Below are 25,862 nucleotides of genomic sequence, written 5' to 3' on the forward strand. Positions count from 1 at the left end.
AACACCCTTAACCTATATGTACCTCTCTCAAAGTGAGAGTCCAAGTTTCACAACCATACAGAACAACCGGTAATATAATTGTTTTATAAATTCTAACTTTCATATTTTTTTACAGCAGACTGGATGATAAAAGCTTGTCAACTGAATAATAACAGGCATTTCCCATATTTCTTCTGTCTTTAATTTCCTCCGGAGTATCATATATATTTGTGACTGTTGCTCCCAGGTATTTGAATTTTTCCACGTTTTCAAAAGATAAGTTTCCATTTCGTACAATATTCTCGACACGACACAATCATATACTTTGTCTTTTCTGGATTTACTTTCAAACCTATGTCTTTACTTGCTTCAAGTGAAATTCCCGTGTTTTCCCTAATCGTTTGTGGATTTTCCCCTAACATATTCACGTCATCCGCATAGACAAGCAGCTGATGTAACCCGTTCAATTCCAAACCCTCTCTGTTATCCTGGACTTTCCTAATGGCATACTCTAGAGCAAAGTTAAAAACTAAAGGTGACAGTGCATCTCCTTGCTTTAAGCGACAGTCAATTGGAAGCACATCTGACAGAAACTGACCTATACGAATTCCGCTTTACGTTTCACTGAGACACATTTTAATTAATGGTACTAGTTTCTTGGGAATACCAAATTCAATAAGAAAATCATATAAAACTTCTCTCTTACCCGAGTCATATGCCTTCTTTAAATCTATGAATAACTGATGCACTGTACCCTTATACTCCCATTTTTTTCTCCATTATCTGTCGAATAGAAAACATCTGATCAATAGTTGATCTATTACGCATAAAAAAACAACACTGATGATCCCCAATAATTTCATCTACATATGGTGTTAATCTTCTCAAAAGAATATTGGATAAAATTCTGCACGACATCAACAGAAATGATATTCCTCGAAAGTTACTACAGTTAGTCTTGTCCCCCTTCTTAAAGATAGGAAATATTATGAACTCCTTCCATTTTTCTGGTACAATTTCCGTTTCCCAAATAGCAATTACAAGCTCATAAATTTCATTAGATAATGCGCTTCCACCCTCCAATTCTGCTGGAATTTGATCGATACCTGGAGATTTATAATCTTTCAGATTTTCTATCGTAATTTCGACTTGAGAAAGTGTGGGTTCGGGTATAAATGGCTCAGCAGTTTTTATTTCAATTTCGTCCCGTTCATTTCTGATTGGCGTATGGATATTTAGTGGTTGCCCAAAATAGTTTTTCCATTTGTTCAGGATTGAATGAGTGTCTGCAAGCAAGTCACCATTCTCATCCTTGATCACGCTTAACTTTGCCTGATATCTATTCTTGAATTCCTTTCTGCCTTTATATAAATTTCTAATGTTTTTGTTTTTACTATTTGTTTCTTTCTCATTCAATTTTTCCTTCAAGTAATCTTTTTATTCCTAAGTGTAGGGGAGAGGTGGGTAGCATCGGACATCGGGTAATGTCGGACAGTGCGTTTCTTTCATCTACCACCAGATGGTAGTACCTGAATAACATGGTTACGTTTCTGTATGCGACATCACAGAAACGTAACCATGTCATTCAGGTACTATCATCTGGTGGTAGATGAAAGATACTCACTGTCTGATATTACCCGATGTCCGATACTACCCAACTCTCCCCTACGATTTGCTTCCCGTCTTTTATTGAAATAATTATCTATATTCCCCTCAACTGGATCCTGTAAGAATGTCAATTTTGCCTGTTCCTTCTTTCTACTACCTTGCAACAATCTTCATCAAACCACGGTTTCTTTTTCTTAGTTTCATAATAGCCTATGCTCTATTCAGCTGCAATTTTGATATTATCTCGGATATGTTCCCACACGCTATTAACATCTAACTCTTCCTCAACTTCGTCGGAACTTGCTAATACGGCAAACCTTTTTGAAATTTCGACCTGATGATATTGCTTAGTTACCTCGTCCTTTAATTTCGGAATATTGAATCTTCTAATATTAAGTGGTTGCTATACTCACTTGACTACTGATAGTCTTTCTCTTAATTCTTCAATTACCAAAAAATGTTAAGAATTACAGTCTGCCCCCTGAAGGTTCTAATGTCTACTATACTAGTATGTCTTCTTTATCTATCAAGATGTGATCTATCTGGTTATGTGTCAATCCATTTGGAGAAGTCCAAGTATACTGTATTAAAGTATATATTTATGGGGGAATGTTGTACTTTTGACAATTCAATTTTTTGAAATGGCAAAGTTGACTAACCGAACGCCAGTATCATTACTAGTTACGTGTAGGCACTGTTTTCCAATAGTAGGTTTAAAAATATTCTCCCGTCCTACTTTAGCATTGAAATCTAGAAATAAAATTTTCATGTGATATCTAGGTAACTGATCAAAAGTCTGTTCCTATTCCTCATAGAAGCTATTCTTCATATGGTCGTCTTTCTCTTCTGTAGGGGCGTGAGCATTTATAACTACGATATTGCATCCTCTACCCTTGAGTACTAAATACGATAACCTATCACTGATAAATTCGACCTTTTTATTGCTAATTTTATTTTTTTATGAATAAAGAATCCTGTTCCTAATTGATTATCGTGTCCTTCCCCATAATACAACAAGTAATCTGTTTGTTAAAAAGATAAAATTGTTTAGTCACACGTTAAAAATGTTAAAATTTGAAAAAAAGTTATATACCTTGGACAGACGGCCCGTTTCGACGTAATGTTACGTCTTCATCAGTGTCTTCGGAACTACTGGTGATCTTGAATTCTGCGATATGCATTTGTCGGTTGTAGGGGTGGGGGTGTGTTGCTCTTATGGTGGGGGCTGGTTGTTTGTGTGTTATGACGTATCATGACATTGAATAATGTGTGGATATTGAACTGTAATTGTGTATTAAGTATATGTTGTGGGTATGTTATTGTATGTTTATATATTTCGTATTGTTCTAAGATGTTTAATTGTGAACTTTTTGGTGTGATGTGTAAAATTTCCATATCTGTTTCTATATTATTGTAGTCATGATTATTGTTGATAATGTGTTCTGCGTAATTTGATGTGATGTAGGGTTTGGTTATAGCTTTAACATGTTTATTATATGTTGTATGAAAGGATCTCCCTGTCTGTTCTATGTAAAAATGCGGGCAACTATTGCATTTTAGTTTGTAAACTCCAGTTGAATTATATTTATTTGAATGTTTAATGTGATTATTTAGATATTTCTGTGTTGTGTTATTTGTTTTGTATGCTATCTTGTATTTTAGTTTTCTGAATGAAATTGCAATTTTGTGAGTACTGGTATTGTGATATGTTAATATTATGTATTTATGCTCACGTGGTGTTTGTGTTGGTTTGTTCTGTTTTTGTTTTGCCTTTTTTATTAGTGTGTCTATTATGTTAGGGTTATATCCATTGTCTTGTGCTATATATTTTATTGTGTTTAGTTCTTCAGTGTAGTTGTCATTGTTCATTAGTATATTAATTAATCTGTGTGTCATTGTATGGAAAGCTGCACGTTTATGCTGTATGGGATGGTTTGATGAATTGTGTATGTATGTTGTGGTTGTGGTGGGTTTCCTGTATATTTTGAATTCGTGTCTGTTATTTGTTTTGGTTATGGTATTGTCTAAGAAGTTTATAGCTTGGTTATGTTCTGTTTCTATTGTATACTTTAATTTGGGATTTGTTGAGTTGTTGATGTAGGTTTTCTATTTGTTTTTGTTTCCATTGTATAGGACTATTATGTCATCTACATATCGATGCCAGTACATTATTTTCTCTGCGTGTTTGTTGTTGTCGGTATTTAGTATGTGTATTTGTTCTATGTTGTGAATAAAGATTTCAGCTAATATGTTTGATATAGGTGAACCCATTGGTAATCCTTCAGTTTGTGTATAATATTTATTGTTATGTGTGAAATAAATTTTGTTTTGTAATAATCTGTGTAATGTGTATAATTTCGTCAATGTGAGTCTGTGGTATGTTATTTTTGATAAGCATTTTTCGAAGTATTTGAAGTGTTTCTGTTACTGGTATGTTTGTATATAGGTTTTCGATGTCATATGATGCTAATGTTGTGTTGTGTGGAATGTGTTTGTGTTTTATTTTGTTAACTAGGTCTATGGTGTTGATTATTGTTGTTGGGTTTTCAAATTTTTTTCTGTTTCTCATAATGTTGTCTATATATTTCGCTAATTTGTATGCTGGTGCATTCTTGTAGTTAATAAGAGGCCTGATTGGTATATTTTGTTTGTTATTATAATCTGGCTAACCAACTGTTGATGATTGAATTTGCAGGACCACTACTAGCAAATATTGAATTGAATTTTACCTAACAACAAAAAAACAATTGAAACAAATTCCTCACGGACCCAAATTAAATGCATTACCTAAAATTCAATAATGCACAGTCTGAAAGAGGACAATGTGCAAATGTGCGAATTGTTTCTGGTTGAGAAGACTTCGTACAATACGGTACTGCGGCTTCAATAAACTCCTGAAAATCTTTTATTTAGGCAACGAAAGTTGACCTTGGCTATCTAAGCCCTCCTCTGTCTTGTCGATGGATAATTTCATTTAATAGCATCGAAGTTTTACGCATGGATATATTCCTAATATACCAATCACAACTTACTTTCTCCTCAGTTACGCGTATTAAATGTCTGCAAATCAAAGCTTGGGAGAAAGTTTCTAAATTAATGTCTATTCTGTCATTTGGTATTCTAAGCTTGTCCAAAAGAATCAAAACATGATCAGGAAGAACAAGGTCATTTTCGGTACCGGTATCTGTGATACTATTCCCACCAGTTGGAAAGGTCTCTTCGCAATATACATTATCTCCAGTGACATTGGCGGCTTTGGAAGCTATTATAAGTCCTGACTTCAATATTCTTTTGATAGCTTATGCCGCTGTACGTGCATTTGTTATATAATTACTTCCACCTTCCATTCTAACTGCGCTAAAAGAGCTTCTACTGGATATCCAGAAAATCTTCTTGTGAGAAGGTAGAAAAATCCATTTTTCAAAAGATGTATGATACAATGAACTGTAGCGTTCACAGTGAACACAAGTGCCTCTGTCGTCTCTTTGGTTAGCCCTTTCAATTTAGCCTGAATCGTTCTTATATAGGTATCCAACGAAGTATTCCTGTAGCCACTGGAGTCTTTCATCAGCTACAGAATAAAACTGCATGGAATTCGGGTTCAATTGTCTCATATGCTGTGTTCTGTCCGTCAAGCACAGTGAAAATTTCATATACACACATATATGAAATGTAGGCCTAAACATGGGTCAACTTCTCAGAAGTCTACATTGGAATTGATATGGGGATTGTTATTCATGAAGTCAACTGTGGCAGTTACTGCAGGACAGAAAACATGTACAGTCGTTAACATATTCATTTTATCGAAGTTAGTAGCTTCATTGCTTGGTATAACACTAGGCTATAATTTTTTTCTTGCGCTTCTCTCTATAGTCTTCTGAACGAAAATGAAAACTACACACATGTGAGTAAACGGTTGGAACCCATCTGCTACCTTTATAGGCACCTTGTCTGGATATAGACGCCAACAACTTCTTCTAAGTTCTATGCTGAGGGAATTTCATGATATTTTATTCCTTTTGAATGTGAACTTTTTTGTCTAGATTTACAAAGGAGAACACAACAATTCACCATTTTAAACATGAACACAGCACCTAATTTATATCGAAAATTATCACGTTTCGCAATAGTTTACGACTTTGCACAAAGTTTATACACACAAATTAGAGCACAGAAAAACCAATATTTTTATCACTACTGACTTAAACGAGTATTTAGCTTAATCTGATGTAATAATTAATCATACAATCGCTTCAACACTTTAACACCAACAGATTAGAAATGATGCGGTATTGTGCGGCAAATTCTAGAAACATTGCTATACGGCGTTTCCCATGTTAATTTGTACCGAGGAGCAGGCAGTATTATTACAATCCAGACGGCGGTGGTTTATTCACTAAAATGTTGAAAGCTGCGAGCTCCATATTCAATCAGCTGATTTCGCTAATGAAGCCAGTGGCGGCTCGTGAACTTGTGGATTGGGAGAGCTGCAGTAGATTTTGGTAAATACAAATTTCACTTCTTGATACCATTACTAATAAGTATAGGACAAAAATAAATGCACTACATATCGAAAAACCAAAACTTTCTGACTTAGTTGGGAGATGTTTGTGGCATCATTTGCTAATCGCTAAAAAAAACTAATACCATCGATTTCAGTCTGAATTTCTGATCGCAGACACTCAACTTGCAATCTATCAGTTCACTCTGAATTGTCTTAGAATAACCTTTAAACAGTGGCAAGTTCCAAATGATATTTGAGAAGCTCGTTTAGATTACTCACGGACTGTAGCAACCCACGAAATACACCAGAGTCCTTCGAATCGTTTTTTCATCATGTCCTCTAAGGGGAAGTTCATATTGGCCACAAAATGTAATACAATCAATATTTTTAAAAATAATATCACGATTTTTTCTCACTTGTTGATTATGTTTGAGAATGTTTGTTCTGTTCGTTTCACTTAATTGCGCAGCAATATTAGTTTTGCCTAACATAGCCAATGAAACAACATTTTTCAGGTGAGATTGCGAAGATTCGTGCTTTTTAATTTTTAGGGGCAAATGTCCTAAATCTGTCACACCACTCCTAGTCTATGCAGTACCACCACCGAAGAGGAGGCAACCACAAATGCTCAGCGTAAATTTCATTGTTGAACTTCCTTAGATATATGCACTATTTCGGCAGGATGAAGCTTGAGTAAGATTTAAGTCGGGTAACGGACGACCCTTTAATTTCACTTCATTAGGGCCTACATCAATTTTCTCCGCAAGGGAAAGTTGAGAAAAATAAAATTAATATTCTGTAATTCACACACACTCATGCTTGCACATTTGCACTGGTTAAGTTAAGTTACTGTATTAAACGTCACACCAAAGCAACACTCAGATATACTGATGGTCAACAATTTTCTAAAACTGGAAAAGAAGTCTTTTTCGTATTTTACGTGCTATATCAAAAGGACTGTACTCGTGCAATCGTTTTGAATTAAGGCAAATATTAGGTTCTGCTGGAGGCTGGATATATACGTAATAATAAGGCAAAAGAGAATATTAATTCCGTTATATTAACTCGATAAGGTTCTACAACAATAAGTATGTGAAGAGAAAATAAAAATGTTGTCATTAAGTTTCAAGGGAATACAGAATCCATTTGACATAGCATTACAATAGCGGTGTGGGAGGGGAGGAAAGATCTTCCCTTGTCGCCTGGCTCTGCAAGCCACTGCAGCGAAATATGGGTTTTAAACAGCGGCAGTTTCCCTCTGATTCCCTTTACCTCTCTATCCCCTGACCTAGCAAGAGACACTCTCTATGATCTGTCCCACCCTGCAGATCCCAGGACGACTTTGAATGCAGTGTCAATTCCAGTACAGTCGACGCGCAAAAGGATAATGCATAAGATAATAGTACATATTCCCGGCCAGATGAAATATAAAGCAATTTACCAATAAAAGCTGTAACAATTCTTCTACAAATTAAAATAAATATTATTTTTATTTTCCTGTCAAAGCAGGGAGTGCTGCAGCTCCGCAGCTCTTATGGACGAGTCGCCCCTGAGTGAATCTATCCATCACTTTCATCAGTCTCCAGGGAACAATGGAGCCAATGGTTCAGCGAGGCATACAGCGCTGGAAATAGGGACGAGCTGATGGATTTCAGCGTTGAGTTAAAGAACGTTTTGATGAAATTGTCGATGAATGCGTACGAGCGTGCGCTGAGTTTAAGAACACGCCCAGTGGACAGAAGCAGCTTGGAACTGAAGCCAAGCTTCCGGACAGTCGCCATCATGATGCTACCAAAACATTAGCTCCTGCTTAGCACATGGGTAGTTAATTGTGGGGTTACAACGTCTTTTTTTTTGACGACTCAACGAATTTCAAGATGCCTATGTTTGCTGCATAATGAAATTTTCAAACTAAATTCCTGGAGTAACTTTTAGCGAGTTAAATATTTTTAAAACTTACTATTCATGAGATTTTATTTTAGCTATAATTACTTTAGATTTTAATTACTAAAGCTCAAAATAATTCTTGATTACAATTACGTGAATCTGTATTTCCTATATATTTGTCGTGTTAAATTGTACTGATTCTTAATATTACGTCGGCGAAGGGTGAAACACAGTGCAATACGATCCCTTTGATTTCTTTTTTAACCTGATTTACTTTGTCTCTCTTCACTTACTTTTCTGTAGAATTGAGCTGCATATTTATTCATTCCAGTTCTTCATTCCAAGAATAGAAAGTGTCTTTGTTAGTCTTGGATCACGCCTAACTTCTTTTCGTAAAGCAGTGTTGTCCCCTTTCATTGATTATTTATTCTCAAAGTAGATTTCGCGCTCTAGTATGTGAATCTGCAGTTTTCCTATTTATACATAAATCCGCACTTCGACTCACAGTCTCCTACTCTTGCGATTTATTTCCATGCATTGTCTTGGCAGCGCTCGTGTTGAGCACCTCCATCTCCCCATTTTTACCGTCTTCATCTGGTTAATTCCATTGCCCCTGACATAACATTTGAAAAAATCCAAGTTTCAAATTACATTATTTAACAAAAGAATGAAGAACATGAAATGAAATGCCTGAAATATATTTTAACAGATAAATTGTATAACAAACAAACTCCCATTAGGACAGTATAAAATATTAGTAATAACACATTCTAAAATAAATATAAGCATCGTCACTGACGTAACCAAAATAAGACATGTGTTTGGTACACTTTATTGTTTGAAGGTACCGATATATCATTCAATTACTTATTATTTTTTTAAAACAAAAAATGGCATGTTCATTGGGAATTAGTTCACTTCTTAATCTTTTAATTAAGTTTGTACTCCTCTGTGCAGTAATTTGAATTTGTCACTGACGCAACTGATGGTGTCACTGACATAACATTAATCATAATTTCATAAGATTGTTTCCTTGAACTGAAAACTCCCCTATTATTAACTGGGAAAGGCTAGTTGATCTTTCTTCTGATGGAATTAAGAGGGTACCATATATCGTCCTTTTTTGTGTGGTCAATGCCAACCTCCTCGACATGGATGCAAAGTATTTACTACGCTAACACTTTGCTGTTGCACATATCTGTAATTACTTCTGGTTATGGCTTATCATATGTAATTATAACGAATCTCCTATCGTAACTGAACTACTGGTATTGATGTCTGTCGGATCTTCATTATTTGATACATTATTTCTCCTTTTTTCTTGAAGAAGATTAATGTCTGAATTTCACAGGAATATCTTCAGAAAATGGATTCACGACACTGAAAGTCAGAGTCGTTACACTTGTCATGCGCCGGCATCCGTTGACGTTCCTCTTCTTGCTGTAGTTCCCGGTGTAGAGAGGGGAAACGGGGGTGACGGGGCAAGGTAGGCCGAAGCTTGTGGAGGGGGGATGAAGGAACGATGCTATGCAGTTGCTGTGCGCTGGTCTCCTTTGACGTCCCCTGCTTGGTGTGGTCACATGTAGAAGGGGAAACGGGAGTGACGAGACAAGGTGGGCCGAAGTGTTTGTTGGGGTGATGTTGCGATGTTGAAAGGAAAAACAGATACAGACATTTATTTTAATAATTAATTCCTCCCCTGGGTCTTGAGTAGGGGAAACGGGAGTGTCGTTTGAGAATATCTTGAATATTGAAATATTTGTTCCTTTGATTTTGATTGAGGCTATTTGAAGATGTGGCGAAGCTAGGACGGAAGATAATTATAAGAAGTGAGAGGTGATTTAACTGTTTGTTTTGTTTGACAATGGCTCCGAGTCTTAAGGTGGGATGAGGCGGCAGTGGCTGGGGAGAAACGAGACGATCGCAGAAGTGAGTGTGGAGGAAAGGAAAAAAGAAGAGGATGGTAGACGAGTTTAACGAAAAAGAAAAGAGAGGGGAACGGGAGTGACTGGAAAGAGGTGAAACAAAACTTGCCCGAAAAAAGGGGCGACAAGGGCGAGTAGGAGGGACCTTCACCTATCGAGCTAGCAAACATGGCCCGCGGCTTCGACCGATGAAGTGGGGGGGAGCAGTTATTGAGCTCGCAAAATTGGCCCGCGACTCCGACCACTGTAGGGGAGGTAGGATTAGTGGAGATCCGGGACAGAAAAGAACAGTTTTCCTGGGGAGGGTGTCGAGCAAAGCGAAGAAAACGGCAAGATGGCTGGGGAAAACTACGATAGCTGGGATGAGCGGTAAGAAGCTAGAGAGGTGAGAGGTTGTGACGGGGAAGCGGAGACAGAACCGGAGGTGCGTTTCTGTTCCGTGAGGGAATATCTGCTGTAAAAACCACGTTCGACGGAATATTCACACTCTGAGGCGGAGAAAATGTTGTTCGTAGCAGGGAAAGCGTGGTAGCAGTTCTCCGACCCATTAACGAATGAATCTACGGCGCTTTGGCCTCGTCTTATATACACACTCGGGATGCGCGCCATTTCTCCCCTTCCTGGCGTGGCTTGGAGCGTTATGACGCCATTGATGTCACAAATTCCCGACACAACATTGTGGCTTCTGGAGGGTCCCCTCTCTGTCTTGGCTTGGTCACGTTGCCAGGAGACCCCTCGGCACCGTGAGCAAGTTGCTATAGGCAGGGGTGTGGGTGGGCATCCGGCTCCTGATACGAAGGGAGAAAAATAGCAAGTCCCGTATTCTGAACGAATGTGTCTTGTAGCAAGACCATCTCTCTCCAGGCCGGGCCACGTGGTGAGGAGATCTTTCGGCGCCCTGAGTTATTTACTAGGGGCAGGGTGTGAGTGGACATCTGGCTCGTAATACGAGGGGAGAACCGCAGCTGCTCTCGTCTTCTGAAGGAACACGCAGGCAGTTATGTGAACTTTACAACAGACATTTGCGCAAAATTCTAGTATAGCTGGTGAAATGAGTCCGGGGTCCAGCACCGAAAATTACCCAGCACTTGCTGAAATTGGGTTGAGGGAATACCCCGGAAAACCTCAACTAGGATTCGAACCCGGGCCACCTGGTTTCGCGGCCAGACTCGGTAACCGTTACTCCACAGATGTGGACGAGTAGGTGGATCTTTTATATACCAAGATGATGATAATGATGTAATTTTTTAAGGTGAACAGGAGCACTCCGCTAAATTTCCTCAAACTCCACTATTGAACAATATTTGAAATAGCTACGAGTGATATTTAATCTTGGGACTCTGGCGTGGGAGCTGATGTTGCTACTACAGCAAAATCCCTCGTAACTGGCAAATAATAACCGGCAATACCAAAACAATAGCACTTTTGGCTGGGTCGGAAAAAAAAAGTTTAAACCTGCCACATTGCGCCGTAAGTTTTGCCACATTAGGAAGTTCAACTTTAAATTTCACTGAATATTCGAACCTAAAATAAGTGTATTTGAGTTATATGATGTGTTCCAATAAGAAAAATCCACAGTTTATTCAGTTATGAGCAAGTGTTAGAGAAATAAGCTTCATATGGCTGCAGTTTCAATATTTGTTACCATGAAATACGAACTTTTTTTTGTATATACCGGTATTTAATCAATTATCCGGCAAAATCTATCACCAGGAACTAGCCTGGTTCCTTTGGTGTCGGATAAGAGGGATTCCACTGTATTCAGATAATAATGTGCACTTAGCAGAGTAAAGCTCCATAAATGTAAGACAGATGGTTGGAAGGAGAGTTGAATAAAGAACAATGCTTAAACGAGCGAGAGGGAGAGATATGCCCAATGGCATATCAGAGTCCGTTGAAGAAGTCTGAAAATCTAGTTCTGACTCAGAGCTATCCGACTGAGAGTTCTCTAGTTTTTAAGAGTTTTTTCTATCAGACCTTCCATGATTACGTCAACCTCTTTCCTGTTATCTTTTCCTCGCTTTATATTTCCCTTTTTTCCTTCCGTAAATCTTCCTTCTTGTTAACATCTACATCTTAATGATATTGTAGCAATCCCTTACTCTTAATACCAAATGTTAATTCCTCAGTCTGCGTTTCTTGTACATTTCCTCTGCTTCTTCAACACTATTGTTGTTTGTATAAGTCAATATGACATCACTAACAAGGCTGATAGTCGTTGGGTTGTATGTATCTTTTTCATAATGTACCAATGGTAGAAGTATGCAGATGCCACGTCATCTTCAGTCCAACTAGTTTTTAAGGGTCGAAATACAGAAATATCAGCACATTGTAGAATTTGTGTACTATTTGGGAACAAGACAACAGAAGAATTTTATTTTCTGCACACAATTAGACAACTATGGTGACCATCAATTAGGAGGAGGCACTCTAACTTCATTTTATTAGTCAGAGTGCAATGCATTCCAAATTTTCTTGCAGTTTGCGGAACTGAAATAGTCATTTAAGCGTTCTTAACTGCATTATTTAAGGTTTCGTTTGTATATTTGAAGCACTTTTTTCCCATTTTTTGATCTAGTCACAAGAAATAGTTGCAAACATTTGAAACACAGGTTACATACAATCTATATAATTTACATAAGAAGTCAGGAGCACATTTGCAAATGTTGGACAACTACTGGATATTTTAAACTGGTCCAGAAGTTGACTGCTCTCGTTAACTACTGGTGTTTGATGAAAACTAAAAACTAGTAAATGACCGCCCCTATTAATTAATTGTAGAAATTGAAAAACTGAAAATGCCTACATACATAGCTCATAGCTTATGAAGAAGGCAAAATATGCATTCATTGCATATATATAATTATATTTCAGAAATGTAATCAGATTTCTGCTCACCTGCTACAACACTTCTCTAATAGCAAGCACCAACTGAAGAAATAATGCGAATACAAGCTTCGTTTCTTAAATTTCCTGCTTTTTGTAATAGCATAATTTCCTGTTACACTATTGTCGAACGGAATAAAGAGCCGGTGAAGATTTTATATAATTAAGGAAATATTTTGAAGTGTTGCTAGAAAGCTTATTTTTAATTAAAACATTCCAATGTGGTCAACTACTAGCGAGTTCACCCTATCTTAAGATTAACAGTGTCAAAAGCTTTCTGTAAATCGAAGAAAATTGCTAATACTTTGATTACAATGTCTAATTCCTAATTATCTTGTAAGTAATATAATGTTTTTGTGCTTTTTTACACAAAAATAATAATATGAAAAAGTTCTTTCCATCAAAACTTTGGTAGTAGTACATGCATATGATAAAGTGGCCTAAGCAACAATTTTTTCAATATTAAAAAAACAAAATTTAAATCACATTAAAAGAAATCATATAACAATATACTGTGCAAATTTTTAAAGGAATATGACCGAGAATTTTAAAGATGATAAAGTCACTTCTTGAGGAAAATAACAAATCTAATTTTCTCAGAAAAACATACATATAAATTAGAATATTTTCTTGCTCAAAGTATTCTATATCACACAGTGTCTTATATCTAAAAGTAATGGGATTGTCATATATTAGAAAGCAAATTATACGTTTTAGTAACTTGGAACAAACGGCAAATAACTTATTTTTAGAAAGAGTGACTTGATTGTTGCTGGCGTATTCGGTGCTTCATTAACTTTATGGCGAGTATATAAATTTAAACTTCTAAATAAAATTTCACATCACTGCTACTTAATTCCTTTGCAAATATTTATCTACCGCCTCACAAGTTCTGATGCCGAGAAAAACTGCTCACCAATATGCTCGCATGAATGTGTAGCTAAATACACACAAACACCGCTTTTAAAACGGTTCTCGCCAATACGAAGAATAACGTTAATTTTTATATCCGAGAAAAACAAGAAACACTTCACAAGCACGATACTTGAATTGCTTCTAGGCAATGTACCAGCGTAAATAGGTCAATTGGATAACAAATTTATCACAGACATCACAATTCAGTCTTCTCGTTTCTGTACAGAAAATTAGGAAATTCTAAATATGAAGACAAACACTCTTCAAAGACATCGCACGTAAATTGACTTATCGCCCTGTGCTGCAGTTCAAGCTTGCTAAAATGTACATAAGAAAAACAAATTTAAAAAAATGCATTGTCTTAATGGTTTTGCACTAGTATATTTGAGTGCATGAATTTCAAATTAGAAAAATCTGAAAAACACTTTTTTTTAACTTCGCACTTGAATGGCTTCTCGCCAGCACGAACACTTGCATTGCTTCTAAACGGAACCGAAGAAAAAGACTTCCCACAGACATCGCATTTCAAATGTTTTTCGTCTCAATGTACGTGTTCATATATAGCAAGTGTTGAAATCTGCTTAACATGCTACTCACAAACACTGAATTTTGAAAGACTGCATCTTTATGTTCGCTTGCATGTATAAATTGTAAAGAATTCTAGAAATAATTTTCAAATATCGAATTACAATGACTTCTCGCCTCTGTACTTATGGGAATATATTTGTATGTGTCACAACTTCGAGAAATATTTACCAAAATGACCTCACATGAATGAATTCTCGCATGTGTGTCTACACGAATGCATTCTCAACTGCCGCCACTGCGAGAAACATACACTCATCGAATTTGAAAACCTTCTCACCTGGATGCTTGCGTTGACGAGTTCTTAAGGATTCCGGTTACGGGAAAACCTTACCGCAAACATCCCATTTCAAAAGCTTTAGGCAAGCACGTACCACAGTGTGCCTTCTCAACAAGACGAAAACTTTTGACTATGATAATAAATGTACATATAATTTCTCGTCAGAACACGAATGAATAATTTTTTAATGACTCTAATCGAAAAATATATTTCATATCCATCACAGTTGACTGTGTAATCAGATTTCTCTCCATTTTGTATGCATGATTACATGAAACTACTGCGAAATACTGTAATCTTTCACAAATGTCAAATAAGTGGTTTTTCTCTTACATGCACGCGTGCATGCTTTCTTAAATTATAAGCCCTCGGAAAGCACCTGTTACATTCATCGCACTTGTATGGTTTCTCGCCAGTATGCACACGTGCATGCAATTTCATATAAGAATGCTGCGAGAAACTTTTTTCACAGATGTCGCATTTAAATGGTTTGTCCCCTGAGTGCACGCGTGCATGCTGTTTTAGATGATGCGACCTCGAAAAACTCATATCACATTCATCGCACTTAAAACGTTTCTCGCCCTTATGTAAACGTGCATGCAGTGTTAGATAAGCATACTGGGAAAAACTCTTTTCACAGATGTCGCATTTAAATGGTTTGTCCCGTGTGTGCACGCGTGCATGCTGTTGTAAATGGTGCGATCTCGTAAAGTTCATGTCACATTTATCGCACTTGAAAGGTTTCTCACCCGTATGTAAACGTGAATGCACTGTGAGATGAAATTTTTGGGTGAAACTCTTTTCACAGACATCGCATTTAAAAGGTTTGTCTCCTGTGTGCATGCGTGCATGCCGTTTTAAATTATCCGACCTCAAAAATCTCATGTCACATTCATCGCACTTGAAAGATTTATCGCCCGTATGTACGCGTGCGTGCACTGTGAGATGAGAATACCGGGAAAAGCTCTTCTCACAGATGTCGCATTGAAATGGTTTTTCGCCTGTATGCACGCGTGCGTGCCGAGTTAAATGATCCCACCTCGAAAAGCTCATGTCACATTCATCGCACTTGAATGGTTTCTTGCCCGTATGTGTGCGTGCATGTGTTTCTAGATTAGAATATTCCAAAAAATCCTTTTGACAGATGTCAAATTTAAATGGTGTTTCACGTGTATGTTTGTGAGCATGTTTATTGAGTTCTGAAGAACTCGAGCAACACATTTCACAGATATTGCACTTAAATCGCTTATGCACGCGCAAATGAATATTCAGATCTTCCAAACCCGAGAAACAGTTTCCACAGTCAGAGCATTTGAATGGCTGCGGCATCACATCTTCTTTCACGTCACAAGACTCTTCCTGCAAAGAGGGAAATAACAGAAATGGCGCACCAGTAGCTAAGAAACTAGAGCACAAGTTTATAATGTGGACGCAAAACTGAAAACTACTGAAATGCACATAGAATAAACTTCATTTCTTGAAGCAGACAGTGAGTGTTCTGCTCTTCACTTTCTGCATTCCAGCATTAATGTATGAATCATCAGTTTATTTAAAAGCACATTACGCAGAAAGAATTGTAATAGTAATATGCGTTATAAGAGTGGTATGTTGAAGTTTTCATGTTCGAGGAAAAGTTTAACAAGCGAAACGTAGTTGAGCTTTTTTAATTTCCGAGAATTGAAAGAAAACATACCGCTCGTGTATCGTACATTATTTTGTGCGAAGATCGTCTATTACATACCTGAAAGAGGAATTTCTAATTAGTTGCAATGAAATCTCCATCTTGGTTTCTGTTCAATGACGGCAGTTTTGGAAAACAAAAATATCTATCTTCTACAATGTTACTTTAAAATGTTTTCTGTGTTTAATATACTCCAGCAGGCCGTGATATACGTCTGTCTTTTCTTTTTTTCCCCCAATCTATAAATGCGAACTTAAAACAAACGGCTTCCTTAATGTTACATGCATCCAGTGGCGTATACTGGTTAAAGGGTTTGGGCTACCGCTGACCCTATTATTACACAAAATATATCTAACAAATACTTTAATTTTAATTACTATGGTAAAACTAATAATACAAAATTATTACATTATGTTATATTATAAACTTTTTCTTTTGTAATTTCCTTGGGCTACCGCCGGTAGCCCGCAAAATACGCCCCTGCATGCATCACGAAATGCAGTAACTTTAGTGGAGTTGTAGAGTTTACTTAATTTTTGCAAATATTTAAAAACAATAATTAACAGTGCAATTTAGGTGAAATTGCAGTGGTAAGTTTCCAATTTATAATTATTACTATATTGACTGTCTCTAAAAATAATATGTTAAAAGCCTAAGGCAGTAAAATGAATGTCACTTAAGCGGTAAGAAGAGGGAAATTGTTAAGTGTTTTCGGTTGGGAATACTGAATGTGGAATTTTAGACTTACTGCGGGTTGGTTTTGTGCAGAAACCAAGCAAATACGCACGATCTCGCACAAAATTTATTATTATAGCCTCTACTCTTAACAATGAGTACGTACTTCCATTTTCAACTATTGCTGGACCATCGGATCTGTGCCCCTTCAACGCTGTCGTCGTTCTTGAAAAAGTTAACGCCTGTACTCACTCCATTCCACCCGCTTTCCTCCCATCACGTTAAACAGCAGGCAACGAACCTTGCCGAATAGGGATTTACCAAACTTCGGTCAAACGGTGTCGTAAATAACTGGTGCTCCATGCTACAATATTATTTCTGTCAATCAAAATACATCTTGCATTTCTACATTTTTTAAACCTAAATCCCATGTCTCGAATTACTTTCCGTAGTTTTTCTCTCCAACCTTGGAAATTATTACTTCTCTCCCAAGGTTCAGTGATTTCTTCAATGTTGAAACTTCTTTCTGAACGGTATAAAATTCTTGTATCTTTCTTCTTAAAATACATCGGTTCATATCATCTACAATAATTAAAAGTTCCCTTGGTCTGTTCTTCTCTGGTGATTGTAGCTTTTCATGTCCTGCACAGACTCCCTCTCTCCTGATTTTCTTTATTAGGAGTTCTGACCTGTCTATATTAATTACATAAAATGTTGTATTATTAGTATTAGTTAATTAAGTAATTTTAATACGTAATCAATTAAAATAAAATAAGCCTCACCTGTGATACCAGTTGCTCTTTTCATTGCCTGATTTATAGGAAACAGATATTGACCTGTTTGTTTCTCTTCATCGCAAAATGCTATTATGTACTTGCTTAATAAGATTTCTTTCGCCACTCCGTGCTAAAGTATTCATGTTGAGTTGACAACACTGGACTGCAAGTACAAATATTGTAAACTGTCCCGCAAGAAGGCCAAAATTGTGAGTAGTGGGGGAGAGAAAGGGAGAGAGATAGAAATGAGAGAGATAGGGATGCAGGGAGAGAAATGAATTACCGAGGCTGAGAAGGAATTAGGGTTCAGTTCGCATATCTTACAGGGGCACAGATCAGATGGTCCGACTATACATACTTTAAATAGCGCAATTATGCAGTAAGAATCTAACGTGCACGTGTTTTGCATGTGGAAGGATCTAATTCTTTTGAGGTGGACAGCAATGACTGATATAATGAACATCAACATTCTACAACACAAATCCCATTAGACTAAAATCTAAACTTCGGCATGGAAGTCAACACACATGGTTTTTTATTTTATTTTATTGGGTTATTTTACGACTTTATCAACATCTAGGTTATTTAGCGTCTGAATGAAATGTAGGTGATAATGCTGGTAAAATGAGTCCGGGGTCCAGCACCGAAAGTTACCCAGCATTTGCTCGTATTGGGTTGAGGGAAAACCCCGGAAAAAACCTCAACCAGGTAACTTGCCCCGACCGGGATTCGAACCTGGGCCACCTGGTTTCGCGGCCAGACGCACTGACCGTTACTCCACAGATGTGGACAACACACATGGTACTTCGCTAATGGTACAAAATATCAAGTGAAAATCATGTGTTAATGCATGGAGACATATGATATTCTAAACAACGAGTTGTAGTGTGTGAGTACAGTACATGTGCAGCATTCGTCAGGCTGTACGATGAAATTGAGTGGTAACCTTCTAATTTCACTTCACGTTATAAAAGATTCCTACCAAGACTATATATCACACGGTTAAACATTACTTCATGGTATTATCTGCAGTCCATTGAGGAAGTTAACAATAGTATTGTTATTGATTCACTGACTGATCCAATAACATGTTTTACCTACTTCATATTTATCTAATATATGAATCAGTAATTGTTGAAAGGAACTAAGTCCACTTTTTCAAGTTTGACATAATCGAAAAAAAAAAACTGTTTTGTAAGTGATCTATCGAAGATTAAAGCAAAAGATTTTGTGCATATAAAACATAGGCATATAGATTTAGTTTATACTCATAAATATATATGAACAGTCATAATCTTTGTTATTTAGAAAACACTTCATTGCACTTAGTTCCTTTCAATATGGAAATGGTTTACAAGATTGTGAACTTTTATAACCTCTAAGAACAAATTGTGCATTTCTTAAATAAACTGTAATACATTTTTCTTAAGAAAAAATCAACTATGAAACATGTTACTTGCATGGAGTAGTATAGCTTACATTGATTTCACAAACTAGATATTATAATGTTCATCAATAAGCGTGATCTTTTTATAAAATTTTGAGCACCACTTATTTACATCATAAATGTTATTTGCTATTACAATTTTAACAGTGAGATTGCTTTTGCATTAGCGATGAATGCAATGATGCTACAGTATTCCTTATACCGCCAGGCTCTGTCACATTACTGAACTGTTTTCTTGAAGGCCCTAGAACCCCTATCACTGACAGACACTCGGTGAATGATTTTCTCACACCTTCTATTTTAAACTAAATTCATACAACACCGAGTGAGTGAGTGAGTGAGTGAGTGAGTGAGTGGTTTGATATGAGTTAGACATCCGAGTTAAAATGGAGTTTCTTAACAAGTTTTATTACATTACTGAAAAAAAGATAATTCATTGGCCTCTTCCCCCTCCCCCTTTACTTCATTATACACGTGTATATATATATATCCTGAAACTTTTGTTATTAAGGTTGGTAGATCCAATATTTTTTCTTGGAGATTGTTTTATTCCCGTAGCTTGTATAGCGTGCGGCAGTGGAATACGACGGTTGTGGGACATTCAGGAATTAAAAGAAAACATATATACTGGAAGTAATCTCGCACAATGCAATTTTTTTAAAACTACATTTCATAAGTACCCTCCACAGCAAAGAATACATTCCTGCAATCTGCTATGTAAATTCTGCATAACTCGCCCCAACAAAACAGGTTCGACGGCACTAATTTCGTTCCTTAGGTTTTGTTTCAGCTGGATTATAGTGCAAGGCTTGTTGCGACACACCCTACTTTTGAGATAACCCCATAGGAAGTAATCAGCGCACACTGCTCGTGGTTCAATGAACTGTGTGCGAAACATGTTTCCAGGACGAATAATTTCATGATTTGGAGACACTGTCTGGCCGCCAAGATCTCCTGATCTGACTGCAGCTAACAGGATGCTCTGAGACAAATAAGCTCCATTGTTTTATCTGTATTCTGTTTGAGGGCGAAAATGAGTGGTCATCTTCTTGTGGAGTCTGTGTCACAATAAATGTTGATAGAAAAGCCGAGAAACATCTGCTCTATAAAAAGATGCAAGGTAAACAGATTTTTTCAGCCTACGCAGTATTTCACTGATATCTTTACACTTGTATTAACAATACATCCCTTGTGAAATAATATTTAAATATAAATATTAACACATTTCCATACCTGAAATCTAGGATATACTGAGATAAAAATGATTTTACACAGAAAATATTAATGGCTGTCATATGCTAAAATCCTTTTGTAACTCTCTGCGATGAAAAGAATACATGAACATTGTGGAAAGAAGAACAGTCAGCGCACTCTGTGGGCACCACTTACCTCAGCTTTACACGTTTTTGAAACAAAATCAGTTGGCACTGCAGTTTCCTCAACTTTAATATGTGATGTGAGATCATAGCTGTCGCCCACGCATTCCGTCTTTATTCCAGTCACGTGCAGATCTAATAAATTCCCTTCCTGCAGAAGACAAAGACGTAATGCTCAAGAAATTAACAGCTAGATAAAAAGAGGCAACTGAATATATTTATTCATTCGGCTAACACTCACAAATCAATTTCATGTAAAAGTATGTAATTCTTAATTTCTAATTTAAAATTGATTAACCGTTTGGTTACTTAAAGTGAAAAACATAGCGGAGTTATTCTTTTAATTTCTAATTTAAACTGATTAACCGTTTGGTTACTTAAAGTGAAAAACATAGCGGAATTATTCTTATTTTGCAGTGAAATTGATAATTAAAAGCTGAAAAGATCACTCACTGTGTCTGTACATATATTCTCAGAATGGTCATATCTCAAAGAATGTGAAACACTGATCAAGTGGAAAAAGAGAGAAGTAGGTAGTGTTACTGACACTGAAAACCTAATTACTGTAGTTCAACATGAGTAATTTTATACTGCATCGTGGCCATTTACAATACCTTCCCAGCTAATGCATGTAACGTTACAAGCACTACTTTCTATCCTCAGAAGGAACAACACAGGAACATGATGGATGCTAATAGAAGCTCTTGAATCTAGATCCCAGCATGCTAAAATTTCATTTTCAAAAATCAGATGGTTGTACATTTGTTTTGCATTCCAACCAATTACGCATTATTCTCTCTTCCTCCATAGTCCCACGTTTTTACCTGGCTTTATAATAGAAGCCGCACAACATGTTTTACACTGTATAGACCTGACATCTGAACAACAAAATGGCTTTTACTATCTCAAGGAATAATGACTTCTAATACTATAAACATTCACATTTTCTGCCAAAACTTTCTTACCTAAGTTACAAAATTGTCTCTTGACGAGTTGCCAAATTATCTTACTGTTATGACCAGGATTTTATGTCTCCACATACATTAGATATTATAGTTATGTTCATTTTTTTGTTTTCAGTTTCTCTATAATGGCTATCATATGAAAACTCGTGTCAATTATTATATTGATTCTTCTTTTTTGTGTGTGTGTGTGTGTGTTTTTTTTTTCAATCTTCTTTCATGTCCCATTACATCTATTGTAATAGTATCTGCTGATTATTCTTAACATTGTTACTGATTCCATCCTTAGTTTAATGTCTTGCTGTTACATAATTGTAACAATGGCTGAATGTTGTTATTTTGTATTGTATAATTGTATAACTTTTTTTTTGTTTTAATCCTTTATGTAGAAGCTTCCTACTACAGTATATAACACCTATTATAGTCTAATAATACATATAATATTTCTGTATCATGACAATAAGTTTGTACAATATTTTCCTGATTTAATATTCTTAAGTAGTGTTCTGATATGTCCCTAATTAAACTTAAACTCAATTTGACATTTATCTTGATTCCTCCCCACCTTTTCGTATGTCTTTATTTCCTGGGGCATATCATAGAAGCTGGAAATCGATGCTGTTGGCAAACATAACAAATTCCTTCTTGTGAGCATTTATCATTGAAGTTTTCGTTACTGGCCATTTTTAATATTTCTTCCCAATTTCGTTTTTGAGGTCATTTCTTAGCTTTTCTAATTTTTTACATTTGTATAGAATGTGATCAACTGTTTGCTCTGGAGCATTACATGTGCATTGTGGACTATCCATAATTTGCAAATGGTGATAATAGGACCTCTGTGTATGTGTTTGTGTGTGTGTGTGTGTGCCTAAAATTTGAATTTATTCTACATTCTGAATTTCACTATCTTTTTATTTTTTCAGGTTGAAGATGTGTTATTAAAGATTAAATGTCTGCTGAAAACGGAAAATCGAGGTACTGGTAATGTATAAGGCTATTCAAAAGTAAGTTCCCATATTGAAATGGTAGTAAGTTTGTCAAATTTTTAGATTCCACAAAAATAAAAACACCGATATATTTGTAAAGAAATGCATTTTATTAAAACACGAAAATTTAAATATGACCACCGCTATAAGAAATAGTCCTTCTTCTATGCTATAAAGGACCATTAGAAAGCACATTCCTCGGACGTTTTCAATGACATCTGATATTGGCTGTTCCAGTTCCTCACGTGTAGTAGGTCTACTATGAACTAGGCCTACCTTTCTTTTAGATAACCCCATAACCAGTAGTCAGCTGGATTTATGTCTGGTGACCTAGAAGGCCAACTGTTCGGAAAATGCCTCCTAATTACATGATCACCAAATGTGTTGCACAATAATGTTTTTACATTATTGTGTATGTGAGGTGGAGCACCGTCTTGCATGAAAACAATGTTTTCGATTTCATGATTCTGTAACGCTGGTATTGTGAAGTCGTGCAACATTTGAAAATAGCACTGCTGGTTACCGTCACTGTTTTTGTTTGTCCATATTCAATTTCTTCATAGAAATACGGTTCTATTATGAAATGTGACGTAAAACCATACCAAACAATAATCTTGATATCATGTAATCCTTACTGTATAATTGTGTTCGAATTATCTTCTGTCCATATCCTGCAATTATGAGTGTTAACACCTCCGTTCAATTCGAAATGTGCCATCTGTTCACAAGGTAATGTCAAAACACGCAACGTTCATCTGAATTTGTGCTAACATTTGCAAAGCGAAACTGACACGAATCGGTCTATCTTGTTCTTTGAGTTCAAAACGCATTTTAGAACTGAAGCTGTCTTCTCAGAAATTGCCACCCTGTTGAATAACTCATGTAAAGATGCTTTGCAACTTTATTAGCACTACAAACATTACAGTCTGAATTTTCACTAACTTCTTACACTTCCCATAAAACTAGAGCTGCACTCACCTCATTTTCTACTAATTTTGGTCTCTGATCGCTTTCTATCGGCAACTGAACCAGCTTTCTCAAATTTGTTCATCAACTTACGAAATAATTTTACAGAACAGGTTCCATTTCTCAAACCATGTAAAGTTAGATATCTTCTCAATGCCTATGCATATTGTCTATTGCAGTGTTGCGCAACCTTTTTCTATTCACAGCATACCCTAGACCAGACGTCTCAATAGGGCATTCTCGGAGCACTTCCTCCTCTCTCTATTTTTTTATGTAAGAGTGGAACAAGATGCGGGAGCAGTTCATGTATCTCAGGATGACATTATTGATCGCGTCGTTTGAATAGACATCTGCAACCGCTACGATGTTGTGTCCATCTCCGAGGAAAGAATGTCCTTATTACCGCAAATGTATGAACAAATAAAAGCTTTCAGAGGGAAAGTGGGAATCGCAAGTTTCAGTGGGTAATCTATAATTGTTACCTAATTTGAATCAAGACCAGTGTAACAAATATAATGAAGTACTAAAGGACTTGACAAAAGAATCTGAGACCAGATTTAAGATCTGAATAATTCCAATTTAAAAAAATTGTGAATTTCTAAAATGTTTTGGTTACTGTTAATTATTGAAAACATTACGAAACATATTACTTAACTATTATTGTAATTAATATATTAATATCGACGTATAGTAAGAATACGTACCTTAACAACAAACAAGTTTAATTGTAATTTAATTATTATTTAATTGAATTTTATTTTATTAAATATAGTATAAACTTAAAACAAAGAGAGATACCAAAAACCATTTACTAGAAATGAAATATTGTTGTCGTCTAGTCAACTGTCTGAAGACAGGTCTGAACCTCACAAATGATACCAACAAGGCACCACTTATGAAACAACTAGGCCAGGAGATAATGGGGTAGGGTGGCCAGTTCCTTGTGCTTAAATAATTACGTAACATGTATGGTTCTTTATGCTTCAGATGTCTTCTTTTTACTCATTAATACATAACTAAAAAATTAATTTATTATTATTATTATTATTATTATTATTATTATTATTATTATTACTACCGCAAACTACTTACGAAATTTTATTCCTTTCGAAAACAACCGTCTATTGTGACAGTACAACTCAAAAGTGCAGGTTTGTGGAATTTATCCAGTGACAGTTACAACTTAGCTCGCTCATGGGTGTGACATGAATCATCAATCAGCTATCTTCGGTTATTGCGCTTATCTCTTCAGCTGACTACGCTATCTATATTTGCTCTCTGTAACAACTTTTATGCGTTGGCCTTGAGACCCTGCCCTAGACGGTCCTAGACTCAACACAGCACACCAAAATGTTAAGCCCCTCAAAAACATATTATGTGACTCTCTTAATATAATTACTTAATGTAATCAAATTTATTATTATTATTATTATTATTATTATTAATTATTATTATTACCACTGCTACCACCACTGCTGCTGCTCCTGCTGCTACTACTACTTCTACTACTACTACTACTACTACTACTACTACTGCTGCTGCTGCTAGTATAAAACACAAATAGACTCTTTCATTTATTAACAATTTATGAACTTCACTGTAGAAAATACACATTGCTATTACTAATATTATAGTAAATAACTTTACTCATATCTTCAATGTGATACTTGGGCCTGCTTAGCTGCACACAGGTGGTTGATCTGTGGCGGAATCATTGACATTGCATGTCTCATTTCTACATCGATGGATCTGAGTCTCTCCCTCTTTGATGTTTTAATTTCAGTCAACGTCAAGAAGCCCACTTTACACATATATGTAGTTAAAATTTGCAATATTATATTAATTGCCATCACGAAGATAACCGGGTATTCACTCCTTATTGACAACCAAAATGTTTCCAAAGACACTTCAAGAAATATTAATGTCAGTGTTCTGTCTGCTTTTAAATCTGCCAGTTCCTCTTGTACGAGTATATTATTCGGAACGTAGTTTGAATCCACAATGAATGGATCACAAACCCAGTCGAAATCTTGAACACACTCTCCAAAGTAATTATTATTTAACTTTTGCTGCAAGATTACTAAATGTTCTTTAATTAAGTCCATCAACACTTTATTACTGTCAGCAAGGGTCCGTACAGTTGAGAACATCTGAAACCATCGATTTTGAATAATCTGTATCCACAAATTCAGTTTATTCATAAATCTTTGAATCTCATCCATACTAGTCAGAATATTTTCGTTCCTACCTTGCATTTCTCTGTTAAGCTTATTCAAATGTACGACAATATCCAAAAGATATGCCAACTTAGATACACATTCATCATCTGCAAATAAATCCGAGTACTCATGTCCTCAATAGTAAATAAATGCAAGTACTTCCTCTATAAGTTCAAACATTCGCTCTAACACTTTACCTCGTGAT

At 36.1% G+C, this 25,862-nt stretch overlaps 1 protein-coding gene across 1 annotated transcript in view; it reads right to left on the reverse strand.

Moving 5' to 3' along the window:
• Positions 1 to 14,120: 14,120 nt before the first annotated feature.
• Positions 14,121 to 25,862, reverse strand: part of LOC138693388 (zinc finger protein 493-like) — a 63,319-nt gene continuing 51,577 nt past the window's right edge. The window contains exons 8-9 of the mRNA XM_069817310.1: positions 20,538 to 20,675; positions 14,121 to 15,928 (exon numbers count right to left, since the gene is read on the reverse strand). Coding sequence (XP_069673411.1) covers positions 14,879 to 15,928; positions 20,538 to 20,675 — 1,188 coding nt within the window. The 3' untranslated portion in view covers positions 14,121 to 14,878. The remainder of the gene's footprint in view (positions 15,929 to 20,537; positions 20,676 to 25,862) is intronic.

Source organism: Periplaneta americana, chromosome 17, assembly GCF_040183065.1.
Source record: "Periplaneta americana isolate PAMFEO1 chromosome 17, P.americana_PAMFEO1_priV1, whole genome shotgun sequence".
NCBI classification, from domain to species: Eukaryota; Metazoa; Arthropoda; class Insecta; order Blattodea; family Blattidae; genus Periplaneta; species Periplaneta americana.